Raw genomic sequence first — 10,916 nt, forward strand, 5'->3', positions numbered from 1 at the left:
TAAAAGACATTAAGCACTAGTCAAGCGGTGATCTGACACCTAACGCCTAGGCACCTAGGTAGGGCCTAGGCAGACTATGTGGACTGGACGGATTTGTATTTTTTTTTAAATAAACTTTATTACAAATATATAAATAAGTGCATGTTTATACTTAAAAAACCATACTTGTATACAAAATTTGAAAAAGGTAAAATGCAAAACATATAAAAATAAATATTTACTATGAAATATGAGATTGTGTGAACTTTTAGGGTTATTTTAAAGACTATAAATTTTAAATTATTATTGGGCCTTATTTTCATTAAGAAAGATGAAGTTGGGCTGATGTAATTGTTAAGAAAATGTCAAAACCTTTCAATAGAAAGTAAAAACCACAACAACCCTAGCAACATTAGCCTTACCCACCCGCACTTCCACCCCCACTTTTCTCTCAAATCGCATATGCGCGCTCCCTCTTCTACCTACCTCTGCAGCACATCATTTTTTTCTACTTTCATACCTCTGCAGGATCTTTCTCCCTTCCCCTTTCTCTCCCTCTCTATCTCTCATTCACTCTGCTTTTATATTTCATCAACGAATCGGTGATAACTCGATGCGAACCGGTGATGAGTTGGTGCGAACGGATGGGGAAGGCGATGGGGGGAACCGCCTAGCATCAATGCCTAACACTGCCTAGGCCGCCTATGAACGCCTAGGAGCACCCAGGCGGGTGCCTAACAACTCCCTAATTTTGTCCATTGTTTGGCACCAAATCAGAATGGCACCCCAAAGCCTAGGGCATCGCCTAGGCCGATTTTAAGAACATTGTTGTCAAGTAGTCAATAGCTACTAGGATGATGGGTTGTCCGACTGCGCTAGATGTCGGAATCTTCCCAATAACGCCCATGGCCCATCATCTCAGAAAGGCCATGGTTTCACCATTGAATGTGACTCTTCTGCAAGAACTTGTTGCACCAGGCCTGAAGGAAAATTTGTGAGAAGCTAAGTTCATTAAGCAACATACTACATGCATTTAACAATATGGCAGAAGCATGTTTCTATACACTTTAAAACAAAACTTAAACCATGAAATTCAAAGCCTAATAGTGGTGGTGAACCAAGACTCAACTCTAATCACAAAAGAGTTGAGAAACTTTATACATTTTGAGTTCCTCTTTGCATGAGCAAAGGCTAATCACCCATGATAGGACCTTCATTCCCCTCCTTGAGTTAGGACTCCATGGTCGAACTACAAAATGCACCTGAGAGTAACCAATAATAAAAAACTTTACTTCACTAGGAAGCTAATGAATTGATCTATTTCAGTGAAAAAGTTAAAATCTCTTCATCGCCTAAGACTTTGATAGATAACCAACTAACCAGAAGCAGTGTTGTTCACTTATTTGAACTGATAGTGCTCTTGAATCACCTGGTTTTATAGCTCCAATATTGTTCACTTATCCAAAATGAAGGTGTCGGGGGTTTCCAACACAATGTTGTTTACTTGTTTGAAATGAAGATGTGTCGGCGGGTATGTTAGGATAGTTAGTGTTATTCTTAGGAATGTCAAAAAGGTTTAATGTTGAGTGAGGGTTTCACATAGAGCGTTTTGAGTTGTTTGTTGAGTTGAAGGGCAGCTTTTGTTGCAGAGCCTTCTCTATTTATAGGTAAGGCATTCGTGGTAGAGTCCTGATGGGATTGTATTTGCTCGACATCTCCTTTTGTGGTCAAAACTTCACATTCATCTAGTCTCGGCCTCTTTGATTCCAACTAGGACTCTGAATCTAATCTCGTTATGAGACTCATCCATCTTTATTCAATTATGCTGGCATACTAATCCTTGGGATAATTCGTATTTATCCAAGGCTGAATTTGATCACTAGCAATTTCTATTCGCATATGACTCAATTGATCCATCCATACTCGATTTCTTCACAGTCCTTCTTTCAAAAGAACTCAGTCGAACTGATCCTATTTACAGGCTAAAAGCCCATTGGCCTGAAGAATGTGTACTGAACTGAGGTTCATAGTTCTCGGATCGACCTTCTCGCCCCAAATTGTTATTTCAAATTCAAACAGAAATCCTGTGTGTATGCTCTACTATGTTACAAAAGATCCAACTTGTATTTGGATATTTTAGCTTAACGCCGTATGGTTGTACCATGCCTTACTAGATACCTTAATTGTAGAAGCTTCCGAAGGGAAATAGACAAGACAAAAGTACAACTATTGGATTGGACAAGATTAAAGAAAGCAAAGAACCGGCCATAGTATATATAACCAAGGAAAAAGCAGTATTATGAAATATGATTTGATTAATCATTTCACATATCAAATAGGACAGACATTGAATATGAATTTAATCATTTCAAATATCAGATAGGACAGACATGAATATGAATTTAATCATTTCGATAAGGAAAAGGATTGTCTGTCCTCTTACTTTCGATGCTTTTTCGTGCCCTCTTATTTTGTGTGGTCGCGGTTAAGTCACGTCATTATTTATATTGTTTTTTTATAGAGATAATAAGACAAAAATAAATAGTAATATAAAATGTTAACGTGGCTTAACTGTAACCACATAAACAGAAAAATACGAGAGGGCACCGGAAATGGGAAGGCAAACAATCCTTATCGTTTCGATAAAGAAAAGGTTACTGAACGGGTGTGGGTTTGGGCGGTGTGGTGTGGCTGTTTCTGAGCGCTGAGATTGTGAGTTCTCTAGAAATAGTAGAGTTTTGAATTTAAAATGTTGCGAAGTGATGTGGGCTCCCTCATATACTTCAAATTTTTGTTTTATATTTAAAGTATTTTTATTTTTTAATTTACAAACTGGAAAGTTGCATCCGCTTCATTATAAATATGAGTTTTATGTGTGTCATGCAATCACTTAATTTGTTAATTAACAAATTATGTAATAGTGGTATGATAGTGTAACAAATTTGTGAGCTAATGTAAAAATTACAATACTAAAAAAATAAGGTATGAGTATGATATAATCCAAAATTGAAGTGGCAAAATATAATTTGAAGCAAGTAATTTAATCCATGTTAAATTGCCGGCAAGTAACTTAATCAATGTTAAAACAATGCCCCCCCGGGGACATCCGATGATCCGATAAAATCAATGTTAATAAAATAAATAAATTATTTCTTGATAAATACCCACTATGGTTGTCCAGACAGAACAAGCAATAAAGCTTTTCTCTAAGACCTAGATCTTTTTCCTTGCGTTGTACTGTGGAAAAATATTGAAGGACATGGTGGCCACAATAAGCGCAGTTGGAGATGAACTTGGAATTAGGTCTACTGCAATGGGGGATAATTACGGTGACCGCAGAAGTGAGCTGAAAGCATTTGATGATACAAAAGCTGGCGTCAAGGGACTGCTCGATGCAGGCTTCACGAAAATTCCCCGTATTTTCTACTGTCCATCACGGCATGATCATGAGACGGAGGCCGCTGGGGAGAAAGCCATGCTCAGTATTCCAGTCATTGATCTCCAAGGCATACACCAAAACGATCCCGCTTCGCGTCCTCGAGTCATCGACGAAGTCAGAGTTGCGAGTGAGAAATGGGGTTTCTTTCAGGTTGTAAATCATGGGATTCCTGTTGAAGTTTTGAATCGGATGATTGATGGAGTGCGTGAGTTCCATGAGCTGGATATTGAGCTTAAGAAAGAGTTTTATTCAAGGGACTTTGCGAGGAAGGTGTTTTTTATGTCCAATCGTGATATGTACCATTCTCTGGAAGCTAACTGGAAGGATACACTTGTGTGTTATGTGGCTCCGGATCCACCCAAACCAGAAGAATTACCCTCAGTGTGCGGGTATAATTCTTGTCCTTTTAGTTTTGTACAATTAAGTGTTATATTGCGATCATCTACTTGATTTAATTGATCATGCATCATTGCATCTATAATTTACTTTGTAAAAGGAATTTCCTATAACAAAATGTTAGTTATAGAACTCGTTCATATTTTGATTAAACTCGAGAATGAGTTGTGATTTGCTACCCACCTATTGCAATGGGGTGAATTAGTCGACATTATTATACAAAACTTGTCACATCGTACTAAAGTATATGATATAAATGTGCAAATTTTTGCTACAATTATATATATTTGTTGGTGACACTGGTGGGAAATGAACCTATATTATATTGGTACTTTTAACTATTAATTGCAATTTTAGTCTTTTATGATCATATTTACTTTCATAACTTTAATCATGATTGAACTTGATATATATGTTGGAGTTGTGCAGAGAAATTGTGAATGATTACTCAAAGCAAGTGATGGATTTGGGATTTATTTTGTTTGAGTTACTATCCGAGGCTCTTGGGCTCAACTCAAACCATCTTAAAAACATGGATTGCGCTGAGGGGCTTATTCAACTGTGTCACTACTACCCAGCATGCCCTGAACCAGACTTGACGTTGGGCACTGGCAAGCATACTGATGGCACCTTCATCACCATACTTTTACAAGACCAAACTGGTGGCCTCCAAGTTTTATATGATAATCGGTGGGTTAATGTTCCTCCCAAGGAAGGTGCTCTAATTGTCAACATTGGGGACTTTCTGCAGGCAAGTTGTTATAGAACAATTATCTTCAATTCTTACTTTTCTATTACTTTACCATTAATGAATAGTGACAGTAGTTCAAACAAATATCCAAACAACAACTGAGAAAAAATCAACACCCTCAAAGGTGTTTCGATTTTTCGCATAATCCCCTTGAGGTTTCGGAATTACATTAAGGTTTCAAATTGTTTTCACAGAAACCCTTCCGTTAAAATTTTCATCTCAAAATTGATGGTGTAAAAAATCTTTAAACTACCTACACCCCTACACCCCCTAAGGTCTATTTAAATTTTTGGATAAGCCCCTCGGCCTCAGATTTTATATATAGAAAACTTCATTTTAATTCTTGACAAAGATGACTTTTAGATTAAAACCATGATTTAGATCAAAATCTAATTTTAATCCCTTGATACATTAATAACCTTATTTATTAATTATATTTTTATTTTTTAATTATTTCTCTTTTTCTTCCTAATTTTTAATGTATTAATTTTATTTGATTATAATTTTCATTTTCATTTTATTATCGTAATATATTTTGTTGTAATCATTTAGATAAATTAATCTTTGTTATACAAAATATTTCAATGTACTTTGTCTTCTTCATTTAGACACATTAAATTCATTATAATACATTTCGGTACATACATATAAGTACACACATTTCGGTACATACATTTCGATACAAATATTTAGGTATATAAATTTAATATAATACATTTCGGTACACACATTTCGGTACTAACATTTAAATACATTAGTTTAATATAATACATTTTTGTACTAACATTTAGGTACATTAATTGAGTCTTTCAAGTTTAAAGAATGTTAAATAAAATTAATAAATTAAAAAACTCTTTTTTGGTCAAAAAAAAATTAAAATTTGTATATTAATAAATTTAAGTATTTAATGGGAGACATTAAATAAAATGCACATTAATTATTTTGAATTAAGGACAAATTAAGGGATTATTGACACACCCCAACCGAAATCAAGGCGTGACAACCAGCACGCCTTGATTTCGATCGTTGACGGAATATTCCTAACGGCAGCTAACAGCATCAGGTTAGTTTTAACGGAATTTTCCTTACGGCGTTAACTTCTCCGATAGGCGTGTTAGGCACGTGGTTGCGCATGGGGGCGCGTCTGGCCGTGCCTTGGAAGCTGCGTGGCGGCCAGCACGCCTTAATTTCGGTCGGGTTGTGTCATTATAATCAATATGTAATCTAACACAGGTTTATTTTAAATTTCAATCTTCTTAAAGGATTAAAGTTAAAAATAAAAAATAAAAAATAAAAAAAAAATAAAAAAAACCCCTTTTATATACCACCCTTTATAAAGAAGAAGAACATTATGACAATTACAAAATTTAAAAGAAATTACCCTCGTTTATTAGCATGTAAGATAAAGACATTACGAGAACTTAGAAGATTGTTTTAACTTCACGAAATTATATTTTGTTAACTTGTTTTTAACTAATGTCAAGTCATTTTGTGTTTAGTGCTTAAATGAAAACATGTTAAAACCTCATGTCGAGTCTTTATGCAAATATTATAACCTTAGGGTTACGTAAGAATACAGTAAACTCAAGCGGTGTTCATGTAATTATTTCTCACGAAAAATTTGTCAGTTAAAGAAACATTTTTTATGCCATAAATAATTTTAGATGAAATTTTGACAGAAGGAGTTTGTGAAAATAATTTGAAATCTTAAAAGTGTTCGTATAATTTCCAAAATTACTAGCTGTTATAAAATCAAAAAAATCATAGAGGGTGTTAACTTTTATAACTTATTGTCAAATTTATGACAAGAGAAATTCGAAGAAGGAAGCTAGAGATGGACTGGTCTGGTCTAATTCACTTGCCTTATAATTTTTCTTGTTTTTGTGCAGCTCATGGCAAACGACAAGTATATGAGCGTCCCCCACAGAGTAATATCCAAGAGTGTAGGCCCAAGAATTTCGGTGGCAAGCTTTTTTCGACCATATGTTGTCGCAGGGAAATCAAAAGCTTACGCACCAATCAAGGAATTGGTAACAGAAGAAAATCCCCAATTCTACCGGGAACTCGAATTGAAAGAGTATATGATGCACCACGCCTCAGAAAAAGCAAAAGGGACATGTCAGCCTTTACTACATTTCAAGATATGAATGTTGGTGTAAACATTATGACTTTTTTAAACATTAATTCTGAAATGTGAAACGTGTCCGTCCTACCTTTTAATTTCCCATATCGCATTTTCAGGTTTCTTGTATGATTGTGTCACGCTTTGCCACATTATTTTATTTGTGTTATATTAAATAAAAAATAAAATTATAACATGCATCAGGAAATATTTTAGCGGGAGTAGAATTCTAGAAGAGTGGTTTTAAAGCATTCAAATGGTGGATGACAGTTTTCTTAATAAGAAGAAACTGTTAAGTATTGTAGATATATATGTTTTGTCTCTCCACTAGCAATTCATCGTTCATATTAAAAAGTTCGTCCTATTGAGAACTAAACATAATATTGCAGAGATAAAAAGACTAACTCTAGCATGGAAATTATGAACTTAAGTAAATTCCTTTTGTTTTTATTAGTAAAAGGTTACTTTATCACCGACATAATATATTATAGTAGAAAAGGCCCAAATACAATACACACAGACAAAAATGGACCTACAAAGTAACCGAGCCCAAAACAAAGTTTTGAGTGAGCCCACTATAGAAAAAAAACCGAAAAACACATCGAAGATACCTGCAGTCAGAACGCCTCAAACCAAGACCCCAACAACATTCTAAAATCCAGCCAAGAAAAGCCGCCCCAGGAGTGAAGAAACGGAAGACGCGAACCTCCAACGAGCACCCTAGAAGTTGTAGTCACCAATTGAAGGAACAAAGTAAAGAAGCCTACGGGAATAAGCAACTCACAAGCAACAATGCCAACAAGGGCACACATACAAGTGGAAGAAGGTGATAGGAACACCCAAGCCAGAGCTCTACTCACCTTCCTAGAGAATCGCGAAAATTCGAGAGAAAGATTAGTGGTTACAAATTTAATAGGTGGCTTCAAGGAGAAACAGGAAAGGGGATGGATGACAGAGTGGCAAAGAGAAGAATAGACAGGAAATAAGAAAAGGGATGACAGGGACCCTGGTCATAGCTGGAGTGGATCTGGAAACTCTCACACAAAGAAGAGAAGAACTCTCACAAAGAGATAAGAACTCTAACGAGGAGAGAAGCAGGGTCTCCAAGTAAGTTTTACTAATTGTTTCCATGAAATCAATTCTACATATGATTATGGCATTAACTGTAGCTACTTGTATTTAATTAGTTTAGATCCTAAAAGAAAACTTTTCCATGTGGTATAGAATCACCAATCAAATCTTGAACTCAATTATTTTGACTTAAAGTATACAGAGCTTGAATCGGTGCTGTTTAACTTGCGGGTATAATGCATGAATTTTTGTTCCACATTTTTTCTTCTGGGTATAAAGATTAACTTCTTCTCTCTGGTTCTCGTATGGCGGTCTTTTGTTTATCTGATTTCGTGAATTTTATCACAATAGTTGTGAAGAAAGTTGAGGTTCTACCATAAAACTAATTAGTAATATTGGGAATAGCCCAACTACATATAAGCATATGTAAAGTCCCTTCTGTCATCCATGTGGGGTTTAATCTCAATATGCTCCTCACGTGTGCGAATTTTCAAGCCTAACACGTTGACAACACAATTCGGGTGACATGGAGTACATGTGGCTGTTGAGTTTAATACGTGAGACAACATGCTCTAATACTATGAAGAAAGTTGAGGTTCCATCAAAAAACCAATTAGCAATATGGGGAGTAATCCAACTACTTATAAGCACATGTTGTTACATGTTGTTGAGTCAACATTCTGATAGAAGCTTGCTCATTCTGCTCCTACAAGACCAAATCGGCGGCCTCCAACTCCTAAAAAACCAATGGGTTCATGTTACCCCAATTCATGGAGCTTTAGTTATAAATCTCGGAGATCTGTCACTTGCAAGTCAAATTTAACCAAATTGTAAATGAAATGCAGATATTATTACAGAAAATTCTTCCTTGTATGTAGTATTAAATGATATAAGCATTGGATGATTTGGATTAGTTTGAATTATTGATTTTACTTGGTTCCGTGAACCCAAGTCATCCAATACTCGTGACATTTAATGCTACATAGCACCATAGCTTATTATTATATAGTTTCTAATTAATAGTTAATCTCAAACGACAAGTTTATTAGTGTCAACCATAGGGTGTCGGCCAAAAACATAGGCCCAAGAATTTTGGTGGCATGTTTTTTTAGACATCTTCCGCCGGAAAATTCCTCGAGGAGGTATGTGCCAATCAAGGAGTTGTTATCGGAAGAAATTTCCGCAGTTTACCGGGAAACCACGGTGAAAGATTTTGTCGCATACTACTATACGAAAGGGCTCAACGGGGTCCCTGCACTGGATATCTTAAGGTATGAAGTTTGGCTGTGAATATGTATGGTCTAGTTTATTTAACAATGATTCAGTCTTGTGTATACTTGCTAAGATGAAAGCATGTATGGTCTAGGTTTCTGAGCAATGGTCTTACTTGTATTCTAGATTATCATTTAGATTTATTTCCTTGTATTGCTCTGTTGTTTTTGTATAAATTCCTCTAATTTGGAGAAAATAAAGTATAGGAGATTGTGAAATTTATTCTTAAATATATATTTTTATAGTGACTCCATTATCTGCCCCATGTTTTTTTTTTTTCTTTCTCTTTGAGAATAACAGCCAATTTCCTAGACAATCACAGGTACCAAGTGTTGGCGTGAGTCAACTTTATGGTTTAGGAATGTAAATAGCATAGGATTACATGACTGATTCATTGTATATTTGGGATTCTTGTTTCCTAATTTATTGGGCCTCATGTATGATTATATATATGCCTCCTAGATAGAAGAATAATATAACAATTCAACCCTAAACAAATATACTTTTATCTTGGCATCAGAGCATGTTTCGGCCTGTCTCTTCCCAAACCCTAAAACAAGTCAAAGCTAAGCCGTGCATTCTACAAAGATTGCATAAGAAAAAACAAATCCTAGTGTTCTTAAAATTGAAGGGAGTATGACAAGACCTTGATAAAAGATGTCCTATCAAGATGGTGTGTGCAGCTGATCTTAGAACCCGTAAGGAAGAGCTTTCAAAAGACAGGGTGTATGACTTTCTCGCAAGATTAGACAATGGCTTCGACCAAGGCCAGAGTGAATCCTAAGAATGAAACCCATTTATGGGATTGAAGAGTGCTTCAGTTTGGTTCAATGTGAAGCACAAAGAAAGAAAACTATGCTTGGGACAAGGGCCACGACAACAAGCTCTTCTATGGCAATGGTGACCAAGTCCCTACCACCATCCATGCATCCACCGTCCACTGGAACACCACGCCCAAACCGTACCCAAGAAGACATCAATAAGGACAAACTTCATTGCAATCACAACAAGGGAAAGCAGCACATTGAAGAAACATGTTTTGAATTACATAGGTATCCAGAGTGGTAGTGGGAATTAAAAAAAAAAAAACAGTTCAAAACCAAAGGGAAGCGCATAGGGTAGGCCAAATTGGTCGAGTCTAGGGTTGGAGGGGCTGCTATGACAGCAGGCTACATAGGGTCCAATTGTAATGTTGGGAAACTTGATATTACAACAAGATATTATGAGCCTAGACCCCACACATCAGCCCACGACTTGGATGAACAAATGGGCCACAACTTAGAAGAAAATTGCAACCTACAACAGAGGAAGATACTGACCAGATGCTCTCATTAATCAAGAAAATTTCAAATGAGGATCTAGGTAACATTGGTATTGCACTCATGGCATCCATTAAACGAGATTTCGGCTGGATAATAAACTTCGGGGCTACTGATCACATGACATACAACAAATCATTATTTCACCACATGACTTCCCCACCAAAGGAGAATGTTATCACGGCAAATGGCGAAGTTGCTCCTGTTACAGGAGCTGGTTCAATAGACCTTACTCCATCTTTATTTTTGCACAATACACTACTTGTTCCATTATTATCAAATCATTTACTCTATGTTGGTCAGGTTACAAAACAGTTGGATTCTGTAGTACTAATGTTTCCTACTTTTTGCCTACTTCAAGATATCCAGACATAGGCGATCATTGGGCGTGGTACTAAGAGGAGAGGGTTATATTATGTGGAGGATGTGGCACTAGGCCGAGTCAATCAAGTGCGTAACAGTTACAATATAAGACCAAGACAATTTGGTTATGACATCATCGACTAGGACATGCATCTTTTGGTTATTTGAAAAAATTACTTCCGTCGTTATTTAGTGGCATTTTAG

The 10,916-nt window shown here is 36.1% G+C and overlaps 1 protein-coding gene across 1 annotated transcript; it reads left to right on the top strand.

Annotated features, from left to right (window-relative positions):
* The first annotated feature begins 3,191 nt into the window (after positions 1-3,191).
* On the top strand, positions 3,192-6,712 carry LOC137730523 (1-aminocyclopropane-1-carboxylate oxidase homolog 1-like). Its single transcript, XM_068469514.1, has 3 exons — positions 3,192-3,799; positions 4,236-4,565; positions 6,455-6,712. Exons 1-3 carry the CDS (start codon positions 3,239-3,241, stop codon positions 6,710-6,712), a joined length of 1,149 nt encoding a protein of 382 aa, XP_068325615.1. The 5' UTR covers positions 3,192-3,238.
* Positions 6,713-10,916: the final 4,204 nt, after the last annotated feature.

The sequence above is a fragment of the Pyrus communis genome, chromosome 4 (assembly GCF_963583255.1).
Source record: "Pyrus communis chromosome 4, drPyrComm1.1, whole genome shotgun sequence".
NCBI classification, from domain to species: domain Eukaryota; kingdom Viridiplantae; phylum Streptophyta; class Magnoliopsida; order Rosales; family Rosaceae; genus Pyrus; species Pyrus communis.